We start from the raw sequence: 25,339 nt of genomic DNA, 5'->3' as shown, positions 1-25,339 counted from the left end.
TCACACAGAGCGAATGTAAACAGAAGGTAAATTGTGCTTCCAATCGTGTACTTAATCAAACAGTAATGTACTTGATGCACTCCAATGAGGATAAATACTGTAGTTAAGATACTTATTGATTATAGTCTGTGCATTAAAGGGGTGGTAGCTAATCCATAAATCTTCCCCTGTCAGGTACGATTTTATGAAGTTATTTCATTAGCTATAACTCCTTAAAATCACACTCTTTTCAATTACTATAATCTAATTATGTTCTCCCATCACTACACTTCTAAACACTAAGCACTAAATGTACAGGCCTCATTATAATCTGCCATGAAAACATGCATTTTTAGAATCATGGTGATTTAACTTGGATTTCTAGGAAATTGATTATTGTATTGCTTTGTTGCAAGACTGCCCTCTTCTGGTCTATCATTTATCTACTTGGCATCCTAGGAATAATAAGCATTAGCCGGGCCAACTTGAATCAGGGAAACTACAAAGGACTCATGTTGGTGGTGGGTGTCAGCTGAGCTCTGTCTCTTGCAGTACATGGAATAATTGCTCTTCCCATCTGGTCTTTACTTCCAAATCTATCAGGCTCACAAGAGGATTATAATTCTAGGCAGTCTATTACAATGCCAGAAAATATTGTGCAAGTTCTGGCGAAGTTTCTCCACATTTAGCTAACAGTTATTTTGTTGTGAAAATTTAACTTTGTTCATGTTTAATCTGAGACCCTTTTTTTTCTCTCGATTGAAGCTCATCAGAATAACTTCATGCAGAGCAATTACTGTTCGAGTCCAATGTAGCGCACATGGAATTAAGGAATAGAGAGGAGCGGTTGTCAATATAAATTGGTAGCAAGACGGTCATTTTCTCTTGAAGAGGGCAAAACTCAAATATTCTGTAAATATTACCATAATCAATATTATTACTATTCTAGGGTTGATAAGTTCTTATCTGGAAAGACCGGGCTCAGTTCAAAGACATTTTTGGGGGCTTTAAGAAAATGTTTGCAATACTTTAAATATGTGTAGATCCATTTTTGTTGTTTTGATATACATCAGTGATGTGCTAATCAAATCAAAATAAGAAATGCTCCACATTATCACGTTGTTCCTAAAATGCTGTTTCCCAGATAAAAGTCAATAGAATCGGCCCCAGGCCAGGTTTCACCTTTACCCTTGCTATGCTGTCACTCTCTGGTATCAGATTTGTGAGGATTACCTGTAATAGAGTAAATGGCAGGTGTGGTGCCAGAGAGCTGTGTGCACAGGGATTAAATGTCCTCACCTCTAAAAGATAAAGGAAATGCAGCTTCTGTCATAATCAAATCATTTGCTTATCACTCCAAACAAAATAAGATAACAGCTTTACTAGAGCAAATGGTACATTGGCTAAAAGATGTGATTATTAGATTTGTCTTTGTTATTGAGCCCTTATAATGTGGGTATTTTACCTGTGGCAGTGTACATAGCTCACTGTACACTCTTTACTCTGGTAGTGTAAATGAAGTTTGCTGCAAGCAGATTTTTTTATTTTCTATTTTTATTAAATATGTACCTCAGCATGTTGAATTGATTGACTATTACTTGTAAGTATTTTTTTTTTCCACTAGATAGCAGCAGTGTTGAAGAAACATACACAATCTGAGCTGTGGAGTCTACATTTTAGATTTCATGAGACCTTCATTGAAGGCCTGTTTTCAGTCCTGCTGTGTTTGTTGCATTTGAATAATATTGAATGATATTTGACACACTCTTTTCTGCTGATAACTTGAAGAAGTGATTTTGAACAGGGACACCAAAGTGAAAACTGAAGAAAATACACATTGTAAACAAGAATAAAAACCAACAGCGCTGTGGAACCTTACCAGAGGTAGCACAGTCGGAAGAACATGATGCATGCTAATCGGGGTCTGTGAAACCAGATTCTCGTGAAATAGTGGTGTTTTAAAGTGCAGCTTCCATTTCTGAGGGGTTTTGAGTTTTGTTGCTCTAATGTTGAACATTAATCTTTTTTTCTCTGTATCATAATCTAAATGGCATGATCCGAGCCGATACAGTTCTTGTTTCCAGCTCCTCCATATTATAAACAAACACATGAATAAAATGTAATAAAATGTCATTTGAAGCAGATTACCCTTAAAAGTATACATACATTCCCAGCTAACATATCTGAAAATCTCTATCTTGGACAATGCATTTTCACATATGAATGACAAATGATCCTCTTGCTAGTAAATTCATTCACAAACTAAATGGTAGCTTTAGGAGGCTGGATTTATCTATAATAATCTTTCCTGTTAACTAATAGAGGTCAATCTTCCTGTTTTTTGGCGCTTCTCTCTCACCTCATTTCACTTTCTGGCTGGGCAGTGGAGCTATAGTCATCACTCTATCTGCAGTGTTACTGATAATAGAGGAAAGACAGCAGGAATATTTAACAGGCAGGAAACAGCGAGAGAAAGATCTCAATATTTTCAATACCTCAAAATAATCAAAATAAATGCTTGTCCTGGAATTATGTGGAAATGACGTAATCTGTGACATATGTTTTAACATTAAACATCTTAATACAGCTTCCCTACATTTTATAAACCTCACGTGACTGTATTTTTAAAATAATGGTAAATAAGTTGGTCTATAATCCCCAGCGAGACTCCAGATGGATCAGTGAAGAATTGTATTTTATTATATTTAGATCTGACACATTTAGAGCAATGAAATAGAGAAATGTTTATGTCATACCATTTTTACTCAGGATGGAAAATAAATTATATAGCAACACTATAAATCATACAGAAAATAACGTACAAGGCGAAAAAATGAGTGCACTGAGGTTCAAATGATCTTTAATCATAGCTTTAAAGGAAGCAATGTTTCTTTCTTAAGCATAAATGAAATTCTTAGACTGATATGCAAAAACCATTCCCCAGTCAACATGAACTAATTTTTGTAGACTAATGTGTTGTTTTAACCTTTATGCTTCAGGACTGCAGGTGAAAAAGAGAAGTTGGTCCTTGGGAGAGTAAATATTTTAACTAACAGATGCATTACTATTGTTTTTCCAGTCCTCTGATCCCCTAACCATGCAGAGAATGCTGGCTATGCAGTATAATTGGCTCTTTAACTGCACGGTCTTTGTCCATCTCTGACCATACAAGAGAAACAAAGTTCAGCGATCACGTTCAGGACATTTATATATATGAAATCTTGATGCATTTAAATAGGATTTTTTCCTTTGATTTACACAACCTACTCAACAATTTGAAGAGGCAAGAGAATTTTTAATGTGAAACAATAGTTTATGAAAAATAAAAAAAACTGAAATGTCTTGGTTAGATAAGTATTCACCCCCGAGTCAATACTTGGTAGAACCACCTTTGGCAGCAATTACAGCTGTGAGTCTTTTGGGGTAAGTATCTACCAGGTTTGCACATCTGGATTGTACGATATTCGTCCATTCTTCTTGGCAAAATTGTTCAAGCTGTCAAGTTGGATGGGGATCGTTGGTGGATCGCAATCTTCAAGTCTTGCCACGGATTCTTAATCGGATTCAAGTCCAAGCTTTGACTGGGCCACTCTAGGACATTCAATTTCTTGTTTTCCCAGTTTGGTAGGACGGCCTGCTCTAAGCAGATTCTGGATGGTGCTGTATACCTTCCACTTCTTAATGATCGACTTGACTGTGCTTCAAGGGATATTCAATGCCTTTGAAATGTTTTTATACCCCTCCCCTGATCTGTGCCTTTCCTCAAATGTATCCCTGAGTTGTTTTGAAAGCTTCTTGGTCTTCATGGTAGTATCTTTGCTTTGAATGCACTACCCAACTGTGGGACCTTACAGAGACAGGTGTATTTAATCTAGATTTAAATCTAAATCATGTGAACCACTTTTATTGCTCACAGATGGACTCCTTTTAACTTACTGTGTGAATTCTGAAGGCAACTGGTTGCACCTGAGCTTATTTAGGAGTGTCATAGCAAAGATCTCAGGTTGTAACAAACAAACTGTGAACATGTCCAAGGGGGGTGAATACTTACTATAGGCACTGTGTGTGTGTGTGTGTGTGTGTGTGTGTGTGTGTGTTGTGTGTGTGTGTGTGTGTGTGTGTGTGTGTATATATATATATATATATATATATATATATATATATATATATATATATATATATATATATATATATATATATATATATATAATACAGCAGGGAGGGGGTTAAAAATCCTCCCTGCTAAAAAATTGTATTTGTTAATTGTTTTATTTTTTGTTAATTAATTTCAGCTGGCAATTATTATAAATTGAAGTCAGCTGACAGAAATAAAAAGGCAGCAGTCAGTGTGTTAGGGATTTCTGAGTGGAAGAACATGGAAAGTGGTACACTGTGTCCGAGCAGTTGTTTTATGAAAGCACTGTACTGTGTTTATTGTTTGTGTAAACCGTGTATTTTGTTTATAACAGGTAAACAGCGTATCAATTCGGTGCTACATAGGGCATTCCAACGAGTTTTAGTTAGTGCTCCAACAGAGCTAGGTTTTTGTTTGTTTATTTTGTTTTGTAAAATAAAAGTGCGCAATAGCACTGAACTTTCATTTCTTGTGTCGGTCAGTGTTTTAAAGGGGCAACAAACCTTTTAAAGTCAAGGGAGGGTTTATCTTTCACTATATAAAGTGATATATATATATATATATATATATATATATATATATATATATACTAGATATATATATATATATATATATATATATATGTGAGGACTCAATTGAAATTTACACTTTTCAAAAAAAAATTACGTAAATGTATTACAGTAGTGGGGCGATATACTAGGAACTGATTAAATTACTGCCTAAATTACTCCTCTGCTAAGACTATGAAACCAAATCTCTTTATTTTTATTTATATAATTATTTTCTCAATTGACCTTAATGCAATCATTTTTTATTTGTTTTATTTTGCTATACTGTTCGTGCATGTTTTAAAGGTCTCATAGTCTCATAGCAAGTTATGGGCCTCTGGAGGTTACCCTACCGATGTCATCTTGAACTCAACAGGTGCCTGGCTAGTAGGGTCTGTTGTAGCCCATTGAGGACAAGTCACTGCCGGCTTTGTCTCACTAACCCGTAGTACCAGATCCAATGCAGTTGTCATTCTGGGATCTGCAGCAAAGACCGGCAGCTTTGCACAGCCGTGAACCTGAACTGCACGCCCTGTGGCCGTGCTTTTACCAGGGGAGCGACTTGGTGGCCCCATAAAACAAACAAATTAACCTTAAATTGCTTAGTTGTTTGGTTTTGTAAAATTAACAGGTGTTTTCTCCGTTCAATAACACCGTGTAACACATTTTTATTTGTTTTTGTTCCTGGGTAGTATGTGTTATTTCCTAATTGCTTATGCCTCAAAAGTATAGAACATGGCTATTATTCCCCACAAACTTTGCTTTTGTGACCAGGACAGTAATATTTCAAAATATCACTATTTCCAATGGGAAAACGGGCAATTGTGTGTCTTTTCGTTCACATAAAGTCTTTACAGTATAATCGTAAATCTCGAAAAACTACTCACTTCTAAATCTTTTGTAGTCATTTTTGTATTACTTTAGTAAAAATACATGTTAATTTGGATTCATATGTTGTTTTTTGGAGTAAAGGCTTTGAAAATATTCCCCATAGCAATTTAAGTCTCAGCAGGGTGCATTGCTTTGATTAATTGTTCTGATTATTTCATTGAGCTATCTATCTTAAGGACTAATCACGCAGCAAAGTTACAACACCATCCTCATATTTAACTAAAACTGCTTTATCATGTGTATAACACTAATAGACAAAATTGTATTGTTAAATATTTGAATTACTTAAAAAATGAGACCATTATGTTAAAGTACTGTATCCCTAACACACACACACACACACACACACACACACCTTTTTTTTGTTAGGCAGCTTTCTCAAGTCATACCCAAATTAATACATTTAAAAAATAAAAAGTAAACATTTGTATTGAGTAGTACTTTTTGTTTGGAGCAGCTTATTTCCTGGCCACAGAGAAATAAACATAGATAGCGATTCTATTTAAAACAAGCCACTTGAAAATTACTAAAGCTTGTTTTGCAACTGGTTTGTTTACTTAATTGTATGCCTGAATTATTTTGGTGTAGGCCGAACTCTTGCGTGTCTAAGCTTGGACCACCCAATTACACGAACATCTCAAAACCACTGACCCTTCCTTGCTGTGGTTACTGTAGCAGAGGGAATGTAGTAGTCACTGTGGGAATTTATATATGGTCATAAACTAAAGCGGTCCTGGAATCTATGGTATAGTGCATCTGAAGGATGACTCTATATGGATAGACTCAGCCTGCTGATGAATCAGTACAGTATATGAATAAGTGCAGCTCTCAGGCACCCGATTTTAATTGTTGCTAGGCAGTTCCAGAGTGGCTGAAGTAAGTCCTAAGCCAAAGGAAATACTAAACTCACTTTTACTGATTGTGTTCTCATAGCAGTCAGCCCTAGCCTGTCCCATAGGGATGTAAGCCCATAATAAATGGCCTCAGCAAGGAAATGCCGGCATTCTCCCCGTAACCACATTCCTTGAATCCTGACTCAGATATGAAACAGCACTGGAGCCATAATCCTTTCAACCCCCCCCCCCCCCCCCCCCCCCCCCCCCAACACACACTTCCCTACCCTCTCCTCTGTTTATGCAGAAAACCTTGATTTCCTAACAAGGAAAGGCCAGCTTGAGCTGACTTTTCACACCCAATATGGCAGTTTTCTCGCCTTATGAGCTATGCTACTGTGGAGGCATATGGCCTTCCTTGTAAACAGAGAGATGGGATGGAAACAAGCGACTTGGGTTTTGAGGATTGAGCTGAAGACAGGGTAGCTGCGTGGGATAGTTATAGAGCAGAAGAGAGGTAGCTAGAAGGGTTAGGTTAGTGCTACACAGTGGAATGTAGTTTGGTCCATATTTACCAGGTACATTGTTTTCTTGGAGTTGTGCTTTAGTATTTCTCAATTTGTGCATTATCGTACTGCACAGCTATGTTTTTTTATCTTGGTATATCTCAATAACCTTTTTTTACTCCAATTAGTCGTTAAAAGAGATAACTGGGAGAATGTGTGGTCACCTTATATCACAATACACTAAATATTGTTCATGAAAAAATGTTTGACTGTGCTACATGGCTGTATATTTTTTTATTATTAATTTTTATTCTACAAATTAAAGGTTTCAGCAATTGAGTATTGTCAATGTCCTACACGATAGTTGTAGAGATAAGAGAGATTTTAAGGTACCCAGAATGTGTAATGTCCTTTGTATTTTCTATGAAGAGTTCACAATGTTTGAAGATTCAGTTGAGGTATTATATCTCATGGATATTGCTGTATATAATTATTGTTGGTTTTAGATATCTTGTGTATACACACATTGTTAATGTATGTTGATCTGCCTGTGTTGTTCCTAAAAATACTAGATAGTTCAAATGATGAACAAATGATGAACAAATAAAACAAATTAACTCAATTAAAAAAAAATAATCAAATTATTATATTGTAATATAATTTGGGTGACATTGGAATATAGTAGAATGAAAATGGAAGACTGGAAAATCATTTTTACAGGGCCAAATTTTATGGCAGTATTATTATTATTATTATTATTTATTATTATTATTATTATTATTATTATTATTATTATTATTATTATTAATCATTAGCAGATGCCTTCACAAAATATTATTAATATATGTTGCTTTGTGTCTTCAGTGGTTTAAACTTGGAAGTGTATTTTTAAAATATACCTACTTCTAAAAAAAAACAGAGATTTTCAGCACAATAGAAATGGAGGGGGGGTAGCAACACTCTTTTACCCATTTTGCTGCCAAACTAAATAAAAGTAAGATAGCTATTTGCTGCATTATATGATCATTTTCAGAAACAGCAATCCCTTACAAATATTTACATGACAATCTATATTGTAAGAAAGATGATTCATCAATGACCTGTGATGCAGACTACTGAACAAAACTCTTCTCAGGTACTATTTACAAACCAAAAAGAAGCAGTTGCAGCAATTATTTTGAATGTGCTACAGCAGACCCTACTGGCCAGGCACCTGGTGAGCTCAATTGGACACCTGCAGTGCTGGCCTTTGTCCTCCAGATGGCGCTGCTGGCGTCCTGGGTGTACAGAGGGAATTGGCTTGGTCATGGGAATCGAAAGACTCAATGATCTGCATTTCAGCTAAATTAAAATGGGAAGAAAATTATGCGTAAAAGAGGAAATAAAAATAAATAAATAAACAAATAATGTATTGCTTCATTAAACACTGTATGAGTAAGCTTGCCACTTCACCCACAGAGAAAGTTATGAGAGTCAAAAAACATGACCTTGACATCTATTTTTTAAAGTGCAGTATTTGATAAATCTTCTTGTCAGTCCAAGTAATCACAAAAGCTACGGTCTCCAACACCATGAGTGGGGGGATTAGGTTGAGTTTGGCAGGTTTATACTTCTTATCCCCCTGGATTGTACTCTGGGAGCCTGTCCAACCCAGTAGAGCAATTATTCAATCACAGCGATCAGTATCAGCGGGCTGTCATAGCCGACATGGAGTTTACACCACAGCCACGCAGTTGAGATAAACTGTGAGAACTTGAATAAGTGGAAGAACTCTCTTTATAGAACTATTTACAAGAAATACATTTTTGATTCCTGGACGATACAGACTTTACACTCTGAGATGTTGGCTTCTTTATAAAACTGTATTCTGTGATTCTCTTGGTCATGTTCGAATGTGGGTATCATACAGGAAGGATTAACCCTTTCATACCAGTCAAATTAGAAAGTTGCCTCTGCCACAGTATCACATGTCACAGCCTTCATTTGAGGAAGTGACTTCATATTTGTAAGATTGTATAAACACTTTATATTAATATGTTGGCGACCTAGAGACTGACCTTCAACCTACAGTAGGACCATATTGCCTCTTGAAGTTTCTTGGCTATAAAAACCATACTCTTTGTGTTATTTTCCTAATATTTGGTACATAGCAGTATTTTCTCAGTTGATTTAAGTTGTGTTGGTTTTGAGATGTAAACCAATTGTCTACTTTGAACTGTGTTAAGACCACTTGAACTTAAATAATTCAGTACCCTGGTTGGAAGCAGACATTTCCAGCTTTAGCAATTTTAACAACTTTTGTTGTTGAAGTGGGATCGCCCAGCTGTAGTAATCAGGGAGCCCTTTACTTAATGTGTGATAAAATGAGAGCTGAACTGAATAAAATATTTTTGTTACTGTAGCTGCTAGATCCATTTTCATTAAAAAAAAAATCCACTATCATGATGTACTGGCTTATAAAAATATAAACTATAATTAATATTACTATAGTAATAACAAATATGTACCAGGAAGCTTTTGAAGTAAGATCTGTTTGTTTCAAAGTGAATTATACCATTGACTTGGGGCACATTTAAATGTTTAAAACAACATAAACCGATTTGAATAAGTGAAATGTTACATACTTCATGTATTTACTTAAAATGTAACCTGTAAAAAACCCATTGATATCTACCATCTCGTTAACAGGGTTACCCAGGGGAGATGACGTTTTTTTTTAAAATTGCAAGTAGTATGTATTCAAAAATATTTTTAAAAAATTGTGTTGACTATTTTGCAAGTGTATACTGGCCTTTACTGGTTTTACCATTAATGGGCAAGTAAGCCATGCACCAGAAGCAATACCACCTAACTGCAAAAATGACATCAGTAACACAAATACATATAAATACCCAAATTCACTTAGTGTAAACAGGCCAATCAAACCCCCCCCACCCCCCCCACCCCCCACAAGCCAGTCACTGTGCTATGAAGGCAACTGTCTAGTTGGGAACAATACGCTCAGTATTTTCAGAGGGTCTACAACACTGATCCTATGAGTTTACCTGTGTGGGTTGGCCTTGGACTCATGCCAATGTGTGGGGGACCGAGGGAGGCAGCCAGATTCTGACAGCTTGCAACTACTGTGCATTGTCAAGCAGAATGGGGGTTCAGCAGACATCCCACAAAGCGCTGACAATCCCTACACCAGGAAATGCAGACTTAAGCAGTGGGTACAAACTTATTATTTTCTTGGGTGTGCTATAAATAGGGTTGAACTGAGCTGTAATGGACTATAAACACCACCTCCTCTCCAAGTATTAGGCCTAAAAAATGTCTTTGCCTAATACGTGGAAGCCATACATGCCAAGAAGTAACCATATGAACAGGAGTACGATTACAAGTCCAGAGAAACTTATGACTCCCTCCTTTTTAAATCTGTAATTGTTGGCTGCAGCCTAACATGCAACCTCCAATTGTATTATGTCTGTATAAGAAGCCTGGCAATATGTCTTCTGCTAGCTGCTACACAAGTTCTCTGAAGAGGGCCTCTCAGTTTCTGAATGGTAAAGTTCAAGAAGTTGGTCTTTGAAATGTAGAAACACTGTCTCACTTCCAAAGGGTACATTTGTTATTGTTTCCTAAGTCAAAGCTAATTTTGTTGTTGTTCTCTTCCAGTTTGCCGACTGGCTAGTCACAAGAAATGTGAAGCTAAGGTAAGAGCATTTCTTTACTTTTTGTCAATATAAGCTACTTTAGTGTTAACATTTGGCATGCTGAAAGGAAGATGTTAAAATCTTATGTGGTGCTGGATTAGGCATGGTTGCCCTGGGTAAAATTTGATCGACAAGTATTAGGGTACTTGGAAATATCTGTCATAAAACAGTGATGTGTTTATTGTGTTGTTATTGCACAAGTCATAAATGTACAAGCAATATTATTTTACTGGATTTTCCCTGTAGCCCCATATCATGTAAACAGAGTAGACATGTTGAGTGATCATTGCAAACATTTCACTGTTGTTTTACTCACTCTGCTTTGGAGATGGGTTGTCACCATGGTCTGGCAAAATTGACTAGCTCACTTTGGGTTTGAGGTGTATAAATAAACAAATGGAAAAGGCATATGGAATATTTGTCCCCATCACAAGTGATGATATTACAGTACCTTCTCTTTCCCATTTAGTGGTTAGCTGCATGTGTTGCACTGCTTTGAACAGCACCATTGTCAAATAAGAATAATATTGCATGTGTGCCCCTTTGAGGGAGCTATCAATTTACCAAATTCTGTGTTCAGAGATTTTTCCCTATTGGTTTTTCAGAGGGTGGCACAGTCATTCAAATAATTCTACCTGCTATCTGAATGTATGGTTGTGTAAACTGTTTGATCTTCATTACATATGTGTTTGTTAAAGGACCTTAGATTTTGGGAATCATCACTGCAATAGTGTGGCTTTTCCTCATAATGCCTTATGCATTTGTTTTTAGCCACATAGGCGTGTCTCAACTTTTTTGACACACTATTTTGCAAATACTTTTTGGGCAATTTAGGTTTACATGTAGTTTTCTTTTAGAAGAAAAATTCCCCTTCAAAATTCAAAATTCAAATTACCTAATTAATTGTAAAATATGGGACAATATATTTAAATGTTTCTGTCAGTGTTCCAACTTGGCCTTGTATGACTACTGAAATCATTTCTTAAACTGGGTTCACAAGAAGATTTTAGGTTGTGTTGAAGAACTACAAGTGCAGCCTGCCTTATTTGGCCAATAAAACAAATATAATTATTAATGGTTCATTTTTTTATGTACTGAAGCATATTGGGAAATGCAGATATGTCATCGAAGAATATATTTATTTTTGCATACACATTTATCATTAACAAAATAACCATTAATGAGCTTATAGTAATGCACAATTGAGAAATACAACATGGTACTGAACAATACTGTAATAATATTGTGAAATTTGTGTATAAAACTATTTACAATGGTGTTTTACAGAAGTGCACAGCACAAAAAGTTATAAAAAAGTCAAATGTATTTTTCTTTTCTTTCGACAAAATGGTATTCCTTTACCTTGAGTCTAAGGCTGTTCACAATCAACACAGATAATGTGCTTCTCAATGCTGCCTTTCTGCACAGGGCACAGCTGGCTGAAGTTTTATTTTTATTGCACTTGCAAACCTGGCATTGGCGTCTCTTGCGGCTCTCAGCGATGTTGCCAGCTTCAGCTGTGGGTACATGCTTGGCATTCTCCCTGTGTTCCACAGGCTTCTTGCAAAGTTCCTGTGCTAACTGTAAAATATATTCTCACCTTGGTAAATTCTTCTCCATGCATTCTCTCTAAAGTACCCAGCTGATGGCTGCTAGGTCCAATACATTGTAAAACACCTGAAAAGGCCACTGACGGGAGCCATCTTTCACGGAATACTTCCATGCCATCTGATCCAAAACATCAACTCCATATTTTCTTGCATTGTAAAACTCCATGGCCTCTGGTATTTATTTTCACTGATCCCGATGCTAATAGACTGACCAAAACAGTACAACTGGCAAGCAGACTCCAGCCTTTGAAAAGGCTGATAGAAAAACAATAGACTGTCAGTCATTCACTCAGGCTGAAAGTAGAGAGTAATCGAATTACAGCTGAACACATTGTGGACTAGTAAATAAAAATAATAAAGTAGAATACCGTTCTGAATAATCACAATAAAACAGTTTTCTGTGTGGCCGTCAATATGACTGCTCCCAGGGCTTTTAGGTATAATGTACTATATCTCTTTTATTTCTGCACTCCCACGTTTCATGCTTTGTGAGAATATTTAATACATACAACAGAAAGGTACATGAACGCACAGCTCCATATGTGTTACACGACTGGAGAAAATTACATTTTAAAACCAAAACCGCCAAAATGACTGCCGCGGGGCTTCTAGTGTAATTTTGTTCTTGGTTTGGCCGAACTCTAGCTCTTTTGAGTTCACCGCTCCCAAAAATAAAAACAATGTGTTTTTGAATTGTTGGAGGGTTTGTGAAAGCTCTGGGGGATTGAAGTAAGGAACTGTAAAAGAAAGGGGAATCATTTGAAAAGACTGCTTTACCAAAATGTCATCTTAGAGGAACAGCATCTGAGTTTCCCCATCTGGCAGCCATTAGTGAAACCATAGAGCTTTGTGAGGCTGTGTAAAGGTTGCCAACACTGCCGTGCCCCTATGCGTTACCACAGGAAATTCCAAGGGGTGAGAGGTGGCTTTGGTAAAAGCGGCTTTGAGTTCATGACAGGCTTAAATAAAGGTTAGGATTTCACGTTAAGAGAAAGAAACTAATATTTTACACTCTCCTGCAAATCAAAAGCTGCCTTGCCTGGTGATATTTGTCATGTTCATCCCATAGCCCCTCAACTGGATAAATAAGTGTCCCTGACCTTTTCAAACTAGTCCCCTTCTTTGGGACATTTTCATCTTGAGCATCTGCTCCAGACCCAGAGACCAATTAAGTTGAGATAGACTTATGATAGAGGGTAGGAGGCACTTCTTTATATAGGAAGCGGTAAAGTTAGGGAATATGGAATGGGTTAACTATGTTGCAGATCCAAATTTGGATGGAAATCACTGATAGGCTGAATGGACTATGGCTGGATTTACATGCACATGAAAATCGACTCTAGTCTTGACTCTCTGACATTGTCACACAAAACAGCAAAGGAACGTCCTGTGGTCAGCGTAAAAACCCATGGAAACCAGAGCAGGAATCATGCATGTGGCTCCCGAGGTTCCAGCAGTTAAGATCACGTTTTTCTGACTTAATGCCACTTAATCTCCAGTTGAAAGGCCGTACAAAACATAGACACCACACACACACACACACACACACACACACACACACACACACACACACACACACACGCACACACACACACTGTACATTTATGGACTACTTCAACACTAGAACCGCCGCGGTTATACTCGTAGCTACAACCGCCGGTTCATTTTAAAAACCATCAATATTAAAATGAAAGACAAGCTATCGGATACAGTTTTATTCAAGCACATAATATCAAACATCTGCACATGTTTATTTTCTAACTTACCACATATAAAGCACTACTTAAACAAAAATGACAAACTACAATAAAATAAACATTTCAAAATAAACTAGTGTGTAAACAGGTATATGCACATACAAAACTGTAAAATCAAAAGTCTAAAATGAAAGTAACATATGATTTATCTTGCGTGTGTGTCACTCGCAGCACAGAATCCAGGTTCAGCTGCTGCAGCCTGCAGCTTTGCAGTATTGTAATCAAAATGTTTCTTCTGAAGTTCTGTGGCTACCTTCAAGATGAAATGTCTCCTACCTTGTACAAAACAAAGGAATTGATAGCTGCCAGGTCCAGTAGAGATAACAACAGGCTTGCGTGTGTGTGTGTGTGTGTCTATATATATATATATATATATATATATATATATATATATATATATATATATATATATATATATATATATATATATATTTATATATCATTATATGTAGGTTATATTTAAAATAAAAACATGTATTGCAAAAGGCAGTTCTAGTGTTAATGAAATGCAACTTTTAGATGTTTTAGACTTGTAAAAATTATATTTAATAGAATTGTGTGTGTGTGCGTACCATGCATGTTTATGTGTGTGTGTTGGAAAGGTAACCAGACCAACAAGCTAATGGCGTAATTCAGAATGTGCGCAGGAACACGTGAATTCATGTATCTTGTTAAATGTTTTTATCTTCATGGCAACGCATGCAAGCTCTCCTCACGATATTACAAGTCGTTCTTTCCCTAATTCGTATAATAAATAACCCCTCCCCTAAATCATTTTGACTGCAGTAACTTGCATTGTCACGGCCAGATCTGTTGTCCTAAATCATAACTACATGGAAACGCAATTCCTGAGAAGTACGTCCAAAACATTGTGAGGAAAACTGTCATGACTTATCCATGTAAACACCGTCAATGATATTCATGCAATACTGTCATATAATATTAGCCTTTCTCATCAGTAAATCTCATTTGAATTAGGTCACCTTAATCATCCCCAGTATTAAACAGTTAGTTAATGGTGTGGGAACACTAAAGCTAATGGTCCCTTGTTGTACTGTGTACAAGCTCCATTAAAATTTGAAGAAGACAATCACTTTTTATAATTGGCTATAAAGTTTATTATAAATGCTTTGTAGTCCTATTTAAGCCCCGTAAAAATGGGACTGAAGTGCTATGTAGTAGTACTTGGACAGACGGTGCAGAGGTGAATGAATCAGTGTCAAATAACAAGAGTATAGGATTTGGCCACTTTATTAGAGATGGGGTTGTTCTGTCTCTTCAGTTCTTGGTGTAAAGTAACCGTGTACACTACTCTGAGGAGTTATAGTTAATCTGGTAAATTATGATTTAATCAGATACATCAAAAGAAAACAAAAGAGACACACACAGTAGGATAGTAAATAAGTAAGATATTCAGTATTAAAAAAGGTGACACAGTTAACAGTCGTTTACCAATGACAGTAAATAAAGATATTTTGGCAAGTCGAAACCACCGCTATAATGCCCCTTTCAAACACTGACTTACTTTATGGCCAGCTAACAAATAACTAGCCAGGCTTTATATTTTGAACTGGTGCAAGTTCTTCACATAACACTGCCCCAGGTGTTATGTATTTGAGGTGACCTAACTAAATAAATATAAATAAGTTTAGCTTTATAATTATCCAGTGCAGTGGGCATTCCTGTTAGATAATTGGCCATGCAACAGACTAAAAGCCCTTAACCATAAAGATGTTTTTTGTAAGACATTCAAATGTGTTTTGTATGTACAAGGAGGCGTCAAAGGTGCAGTGAAAGATGCAAGAACTCTTGCAGAATATATAACATATATTAATGGCCACTCAACTCAGAACCACATTGAATCAGTGATACGTGCATTGTATAATTCTGAATAGTTCCTAAGGATGAATAAACAGAAATAAAATAGATGCACGAAAATACATTTGTAAATACGTTTTATGTTGATGTAGCAGCCCATCTTTTCAAAGTGTTATTACAGTGCAAATGTTGCTTAAAGGTACAGTAGTGTGTACTTAGTAAATAGCCGCATTGCGAGTCATGCAGGCAGAATAATTTATACTCTGCACTTAGAGTAATGCTCCCAAATGGCCAATTGCTCACAGAAAAGCTTGTCTGTTTGTGTATTTATGTGAGTGTGTGCGATCGAATAAGTACTGTCAGAGCAAACTTGTGGAGCTGTGCTGTGGATATCTCCTTCAGGTAATGCTGACTTTTTAAATGTATTTCTTTAGCTAGCTATTTGCTTTTTTGTTCTATTCTTGTTCAGAATTATTATTAACTTGTAGTTTCTGTAAAGCATTCTCTCACGGCTGGCTAACTGAGGACGCCAGTGGTTGTATGAGTGTATCCGACAGACAGTCAGAAGATTAGTGAAATGTTTAATGTGGTAATCCATGGCCAAAGATCTTTGGGCCAGCCAGTTAAATCCAGAAAACAGAGATATTTTGGAAAGCAAGCAAATGAAATACAGATAACTCAGCAAGTCTTAACAAGATATATTCATTACATTTGTAGGATCATGCAAACTAAATACTGAGATATTAATGGCAGATAATGTAGTTTAACTACAGAGGTGTATCTTTATTGATTCTTAGGGGCAGACAATTCCGCCGTAAATATATTTTAATCTTATGCATATGAATGTATATATTTTTGTAGAATCAATTTATACACATTTTAAAACAGATTACAACCTCTGTATCAGAATCATTGTACTATTTGTTACAGAATTGTATATCCCCAGCAAAGTGAATATAGCCCATATGCATGTACGTTACACTTACATTTGTATTTATATCATAAGAACGGCTTGTGATATTACTTGGTATTGACATTTCTGATTGACTGAGGCAATTTATTTGGAACTACTTGTCCAACTTTGAATCAGTGTGCATTTCCTTTGCTTCCTGTGCTGTCCAAACAATCCCCTGTCTGGGGTGCGTGTGAGGGGGTTTAGGAACTGTCCTTTCCCAACTCTGCTTGTTTGGAGAAGGAAACTGCTTCACAGTTAATAGGATGCATCCCAGGAGCTAGAAAACACTAGCGCAATCGGTAATCCCTGGAATGTTTTTACTTGTTTCTCCCCTTTAATTATTTGTTATTAACATTTCCCTTTCCTGGTGCTCCAGAGAAATAAGTTGATGTTTATGTTAGACTGGTTCCTCTCTGCATTCTTCTCAACACACTCTGTCACTGGACAATTGTAAACTCATCATAAACCTTAGCCTGCCACTGGGAACTATACATGAGCTACCCAAATGATCTTCAGTAGCAATGCAGTCCCACTACAATGGCAAAACAACTGATCTGTATTAACGGGCAATGGTAGCACAAGAGCTGCTACAATGGTAAAATTATCAATCTGTTAATAAATCACCAGGACAAATTAATAAAATATGGAATGTGTGATGGCTTCTCAATAAACAAATGTACCACTTCAGAGTTTGGAGTAGGTTGCTTATTCATTATACATCCAGATACTGTGCTTCGCATATTAGTTCAACTTCTTATTTCATATGGAATAATTCCAGGCATATAGACTTTTCAAACTTCAGACACAATAAGTTTTATTTACTTACATCCATGGCAGTCAAACTGGTGGATAAGCCTTCCATTGTTGTACAGCAATATGTTCAGCAACAAAACAGCTACATACGAACAGTCTTCAGTTTAACTACAACTGATATCTTCTTATGCAGTTAGAACTCTTCTATTTCTTATGTTTGTCTGTATTTCTTACTCTAGGTATTGATTTTAAAGCATATCTGTATGGTATATATGGTCAAAAAACTGTACTTGCTCTAGTTACAAACTAACTGCGTCATCTGTCCCTGTGTCCTTTTTTTTATCGTTTTCTTTAAAACTTGAATTTAACAATACTGCCTGAACCAGTATTGTTAAATACCAGAATACCGTATTACAAGAAGTACATTCTGTAAACATTACTAAAATAAAGGTGAAGGATGAGCCCTCACTGTATATGAGACTTTTTCTTTCATGTGCTTCATAATATCGTTCCATCTTTCCTTAATCTCCTCCACTGTTCTTATAATAATGCCTACACTCTAAGAAGCAAAGGCTCTCATTAGAACCTTGCTTTGCCACTGTGGAGAGACCTTTTTAGGTGCTTCTAAGAACTTTTTTTTTACATGGATTCTATATCCTCTATTTGTAGACTGTCTGTTTTGACATGTAAGCTTTGAAACATGTATTGAAAATTGGAGTTAACAATACGGTATGCTACCGGTATTATAAACCATAATTAACAACCTGACTTGATCTGAAGGGTTAAAAAATGAGCTCTATGCAAAATGTTATTAAATGTTTCTTTGTCCTTGAAAAATGATGTCTCCTTGCTGCAGACGAGTCTCTCACATCACCTTGCCTTTCATATAGTCTACTGTCTGACTGCAGCAAATTAACACCTGCTTTTCAGAGTTCTTAAAATAATCACGCAAATGTGAAGCCTGCAATTACTGACAGCTTTATTAAATTAAACAGAATATTTAATAGATTATCATTTGTAAAATCCCCTCCCAATTTTAACAGTTTCATTCAGAAACGCCCCAGAATTACGTATGCATATACAGAATTACATATGCATCAAGGTCTAAAGCACACAGACATATTGCCCCTGTTTATGCCACTGTGTGTGTTTTATAAATCCCATCCAAGAATTCATAAACCTCAGAGCCCGTTTTACAGTCATAAGGCCTGCGCAATCCTTTTATAAATCTGAGCCTAAAACCGCCAAACTATGGTTTGCAAGTGTTTCACAATACAAGTTGAAATCTGCCAGACTGAAAACTTTCATGTGCTACACTCCACAGCTTGGAAACACGATACGGAGGGAGGACAACATCAGGGACACCAAATCAGATGGTATTTTAAAAGGCATCAATCAATAATTTGTCTGAGAAGGGATTGAGACAGAATACCTCTGCAAAGAGGAAGGTACTCATGTGGGGGAAACTGTAGCTGGGCCCTGACAGGATATCCTTGTCTGGTGAACCCCTGTTTTACTTAGAAGTTTATGTTATAAGACGATTGCTGCTATTGGAGACTTGTATGGCATTGCTGCTAATGTGCTTAGATGGCTGTCATAAAAGCTTTGATGTAAATCTAATGTAAAGTTTTGATATAAGTTTGTATTTTTGTATTAAGAATGAATGAAACCGTTTTTAAAGGTACAGATGAAGTATCTGCACCAGAGCATACCCCAGTGTGCTGGATAGCCATTCACTGTCATTGTGATTCCAAATTTTGTTATTCTTTGATAACACAACACAAACAGGTTCAGTTTAGAAAAAGAAACTTTCCAGAGGTTACGACACCATAGCAAGAACACCTGTGGTCGAGCCAAATGAAATATTTGGTTGAAGTTAGGACTTTAAAACAAGGAAAGATCGACACATGTTATATAATAGCTATGAAAAGAGGAAGTATCTATGGTACTTGGAGACAACAATCTCCGTTCTATAAAAACCTCCACCTGGAGTTTAGCCACTTGGAAGACTTAGCTCCTTGATGCACCCTGTAGTATTGTTAGGATTTTGTCCTATTACTATTAAACATTTTTAAACATGCAAAATAATACCAAGACAAAAAAGTTATGCTACCTGACCAAAACATTTTACACAAGTAAAGTAAAACCCAGTATTCCACCCTCCCCATGTCAGTGAAATGCTCCTCACAATTTACTAAACAGGGATTTTCCAAACAATATGTGCTCCTCAGCAAGTGCAGAATAATTCCCCAAAACCCAACAGTGACTGCGGGGAGGTGACTGGGGGACTCTTGAGACGAGATTTAGGGAATGCCCTGTTATGCAACACATTGTGGTTTCTTACTGTTTATTTACTGCAAAAACTATTTTGGCCATCTGTTAGGAGGGTGACTAACACAGTCGCACCAGGCAACGATACAAATATTTTCAAAGATATAGATTTTTGGCCTTAATATTCAGGGCGTACAGTACTAAATGTTCTTTCTGTACTTTTCAACATTTCCAGTGACAATTGTGCAATATCTGTTTATAATAGTGTTTTGCAATTTTTGGGGTTGATTTGATCAAACTATACCCAGACAGGATCAACCACAGTTGGGTTTTTTAAAACATTTTACAGTACTGGAGAATCATGAATCACACTGGACATCTTGGCTATCCCTAGAATACCCCTAAAATCAAGTGATTGATGCTGGATTACTTGCCACTGGAATACTGAAATAGGTATAGATTGATCAAATCAACCCTTGGTAAAATGAAGAACATAATTTCTGTTGTGTCTTGTGTCCTTCCGTTGCCATTATTGATCAGACAAATTACCATTTTAAATAGCAAGTGATGCATGTTTTCATAAATTGTACCATTTTATACTAATTTTAATTTAGTGATTTATGGGTCACCTTAGTATCTAATGCAGTTTATCAATTACAATTCTAAAATGAGTAAGAAACAATTGACGATTATATACAAGCCCCTACATGAAATTTGTTAAAAATTTACGATTTGGCAGCTTTGTTGGGTCTCTCTTTTTCTTTTCAGGGAAAAAAATATGCTATGGCTATTTGAAGAAAACATCTTTGGGAATCTAGTTGTTTTTAATAACCCTTTGTAATGACTTTGGACTAGCCCCCTTGCAAAAACTTGTATATGAGCACTTGTATATGAGTATGTGTTTATTCATTTTGTGGTTAAAGGTTGACAACCACTAAAATATTACTCCTCAAGTACAACATCAGCACCTAGCAACAGTGAACTAGTGTTCTTTGTCGGTGTAATAATGTGGTCATTGTTGTACCAAAGAAGGAAAAGGGCTGACAAGAAAGTAATGTTCGGATGTTGTTTCTGTGCTACATAAACCTGGCAGTTCTTAGAAAAAGAAAAGGCAAGGTACAGATGTAATCTGTGTTTTATAGTGTGTGCGTGTTGTAGTTGGATGGAGTTCGGGACTGAAAGTACATTAATGATGTGTAGATTTGAATGCTTGGAAGGAAGTGTGTGTTAGCCTGTGTTCCCAGCTCCCTTAGAGCCTCGTTTCCTCTCCGTGAGACCAGGCCCAGCTGAGGAACGCTTTTGTCTACTCATAAAAAAGGAGAAGTAAGGCAAACGGCTTTGACACAGTTTACCAGTTTACAGGTTTCAAGGGGTATCATGAACTTCGCACTGCTTAGAGATTGACTTTTAATCTCCTACGGACGTCCCTTATGCTTCTGTTGCTGTCTGGTTTTGGAAACTGTGATTTGAGGTGGGCACTTTTTCCTTGTTTTGTTTTCTTGCAGTGATTCTGTATCCTCTTGGTAACTAGAATAACAGTAGCAACATTCTTGCAGAAACCTGGCCCCATTTACTGTACAGTGATATGGTACTACATTGTCAATACTAAACCAATGGGTTTACTGCACTGGGGTTTGTGTGGTGTTGCAATGGTGATAAAGCAATAGAATTAGACATGTTGCAGACAAAAAGTTATTACCGTTATATTGCTCTACAAAAACCTGTAGTCTTGGTCAGACATTGAGGCGTAACAAGTTTATGAAGTAGTCTAGTAGTAGTGTATTTAGTATTTTAAATAGTCTAAGTCCAGAACAAAGTAACATTTAATAGTAAGTCCTCTAATACTACTGCATAAATATGCACAGCTAATTTTACTACTCCCATAAGAGAAACATGTACCAATGTAACTAACTAAAAAGTAATTTAGCAGTTTTTGGTAAGAGTGCAAAATGAGTGGGTTAAGCAATGGACATTTGCCATTAGTGGTTGGACCCAAGGGACTTTTTCGACCTGAAAAAAGAAACAAGGACCAGGGGTCACAAATGAATATTAGATAAAGGGGCATTCAGAACAGAAAATAGGAGGCACTTTTTTACACAGAGAATCGTGGGAGTCTGGAACCAACTCCCCAGTAATGTTGTTGAAGCTGACACTCTCGGATGCTTCAAGAAGCTGCTAGATGAGATTCTGGGATCAATAATTTACTAACAACCAAATGAGCACGATGGGCCGAATGGACTCCTCCTGCTTGTAAACGTTCTTATGTTCTTATGTTCTTATTACAAACTACTTCATATGGCTATGGTTCTTTCTCATGCAATGCCATGCGTTTTGCCCAGAAAAAGTAGGCTACTTTGTTATTAAGGGTGATTTATTATGCTCATACAACTGAAAAAGTATGTGTGTATGTGGATTGTGAGTGAAGCAGTTTAATCATTTCATGGGGTGTAGTCTCTGAATCTCGGTTTGGCATGGAAAGCACAGTTAGAGCAGAGGATTTTTAATCATCTGCGTACATTAAAACAAAAACAGAAAAATGTTGGCATGAAACTCCATCTTTGGGATTCATCTGTTTCCTTCTAAACTTCCCAAGTTAACTCTTGCCAGGATTGTAGCCTTTGGATTTCTACAAGCTCTCAGGATCTATGTTTTGTTGGAGGAATACTCAGTGCCAAGGTCATTTATACTCGTTTATTTAGTCTTTTACAAATATCGTAGTACATGTATGTTGCAGTCATGCATACAAAACAAATATGACCTCATAGTTCTGATTGGTTACAAACACATGTGTTACAGCTTAAACACTAAACTTGTTTATTCTTTAAAAATGCTGAGAATTTAACATAAGTGTGTTTATTTCAGAAAAAATGGCATGACTGCCTATTTTGTAGGGGATAGAGGAAAGGGGATTTATTTCACTATGGTGTAGTGCAGGTGAATTCTCTCTATTTTTATATTGGTGGATTTACCATTGCTCTGATGAACTCAAGAGGTGATTTATCCTGACTGGATATAAGTTAATCAGATCAACCCCCAAGTCTGGGGTGTAGATAAGTTTATTTGTTCTTTTTCAGTTCCTAATACAGTAATTAATTTTATCAGCTACATTTGTTGCACGTGCAGGGTCACTTTAAAACACATATCTTGTATGACAATGTGTTAAAGAAAGTTCTCAGTTTTAATGGCTTTCAGGGATTCTGTTGCACTTGCCATCCTAGGTCCGTTAATCTTAGTAGTGTCTTCTAGTTTAAAGCACATTACTGTCAGAAAACATGTTAGTCAGTAAGGGAAGAAGCTGGGTGGTGAATGCCAGGAAAGAAGCCTTGGAAGGTCTGCAGAGAGTTTTATCCAATGAAGGCAGACACTATCTGAAAGAATGGATTTCAAACAGAGATGTCAGATATCATGTTTTAATATAAAACACATGCGTTTCTTTTAAAACCGCACACGTGAGACCTTAAAAATTAATAGAGCAGGTACGATTTCTGAAATGAATTAGTTTGTCACACTCATTTTGAATACTGGGGTGTCAAAACATTCATAATGAAAATTATGGGTGGTAGTAATTGTGTCTACTGTATGTTATAATAGTGATAGCATGTTCCAAATGTTCCAGTGGTTTCACTAAGGTTTAACTGTAAGGTAACTGGGAGCTGTGCTGGTCAAGAAACCTTTGATGTGTGAGAATGCTGGAGGTGGTGTTTGGCTATAATATATATATATATATATATATATATTATATAGATTATATATATATACACACAAACATAGGGTCACCAGATCTTGGTCAACGTTAATTAATTTTAATTATGACTGAAAACTCAATGTTGAGTTCAAATAATTATTATGAGCGTCTGACAGAGAGAGAGAGAGAGAGAGAGAGAGAGAGAGAGAGAGAGAGAGAGAGAGAGAGAGAGAGAGAGAGAGAGAGAGAGAGAGAGTAAAATGTCTCTCCTGGGCCTCCTACAGAGCTAATGTGCATAATGTTTGTTTCCAAATGGACTGCCCCCTTTCTCTTGTCAACAGGTCTGAGTGGCAATAAAAAACAAATTGAATTAAGAGTCACAGGATATAACACCTGTTAAAAATGCCCATCCTTTGAGTTTATTATGAGGAAAACAAGGCAAATGTGAGATTCTGGCCGGGAGGGGATCTTTGGGCAAGGATGGGTTGTTTCAGAATGAGGAAAGTCTGTGAGAGCTCTCCAGATGAAACACCACAGATTCAAAAAGAGAAGCTTGGTAACAGTCTGGTATATCACAGTTCTCTTAATTAATGTATTCTTTTTGTTTAGATTCACTTTGTGTATCATTTTCTTCAAAGGCCTCAAAATGGCTCTCAAACATGTATTATATCAACAGCAGGCATGCCAGAAATGAACCGTTAACATGTCACCTGCAACACTCCTTCCCTAATACGTGTAAGAAATTCATCAGTAGGCACATACTGTAACAAAAGTGCTCTCTCTTATATTCAGTGGAGGCAGAGTGTTGCAGGGGGACTCTGGTGTACCAGTTGAAAAGGCCATGTGGGTGCATTATAATTCTATAATTCACCAGGATGTGATGTGATGAACAGAAAATGTAATACGTAGTTAATCTAAACAAGAAGATACTGCAAATTAGTAAAATAAAGTGACGTTTCATACCTGTACTATGTTTCTCTTTAGTTTGATTTGTATGCTGTACTTGTTGTATAGCTCATCATTGGATTAACTCCATTTAAAGACATGTCCTTTCAGAAAAGTGCTAACAAAAAATATACATAATTATGCAGTGCTATTGCTTTAAAGGACTGATGATGAATCACTAAAAATCTATTGCCTTACCTCTTATTAGCATTAGCTCTATTTTCCATACCACTTATTCTCATTAGTTCTATTTTCCACTGTGCTATACTAAGACATGGCTTATTCAACTTAGAAAGGTCAAACAATGCTGCTGTAATCATAATTTCTGTACTTACACCAGTTTCATGTTTTCTATTATGACATAAATTTTCTTACGCATTTTCTTGCATGAGATAGCTAATTTAAATGCAGCCTTGGAAAATCCGGCTCTACAGTACTGTTTGTGTTTTTTCAGCATGCACAGTTTGTTTTCTTCTCAAATACTGTACAGTACTGTGCAATATCTTCCTGATACAGTAGTCTCTGGCTAACAAAAAAAACCCTCTGGAAGCAAGCAAAGTGTTCTCTTTGACGAAGTGTTCTTTAAGACAGAGTTGACCATCAGACACAATATGATAAAGTATATAATAAAGTAACAGACAATCTAACGTTAATAAACTAACTGTCAAACTAAATGAACACAGCACCCCTACACACATTAAAAATGCAGCTACAGCTCGAGATGTGAGCAAATCACTGGTGGTACCAAAAAAAGTGTTCTTTTAAGCAAAGTTCCTGTTCCTTTAGGCAGAGTATTTACAATAAGAAAAATTAGTTTCACCACAAGGATGTTCTCATAGGCAAAGTGTTCTCTTAGTGTTCCTATACGCAGACACCTCTACACTTTATGATGTCCTGTGATGTACTTAATATCATCAGATTAAAAATATCATCTGGTGTTTCCTATAAAATGTTATAA

At 36.5% G+C, this 25,339-nt stretch overlaps 1 protein-coding gene across 4 annotated transcripts in view; it reads left to right on the top strand.

Annotated features, from left to right (window-relative positions):
* LOC121322595 (tensin-1-like) overlaps positions 1-25,339 on the top strand; it is a 287,308-nt gene that overhangs the window by 107,745 nt on the left and 154,224 nt on the right. For all 4 annotated transcript variants that reach the window (XM_041262743.1, XM_041262744.1, XM_041262746.1 and 1 more), the window contains exon 3: positions 10,550-10,587. In XM_041262743.1, coding sequence (XP_041118677.1) covers positions 10,550-10,587 — 38 coding nt within the window. The remainder of the gene's footprint in view (positions 1-10,549; positions 10,588-25,339) is intronic.

Source organism: Polyodon spathula, chromosome 11, assembly GCF_017654505.1.
Source record: "Polyodon spathula isolate WHYD16114869_AA chromosome 11, ASM1765450v1, whole genome shotgun sequence".
NCBI lineage: Eukaryota > Metazoa > Chordata > Actinopteri > Acipenseriformes > Polyodontidae > Polyodon > Polyodon spathula.
This window is presented reverse-complemented; position numbering and strand designations above follow the sequence as displayed.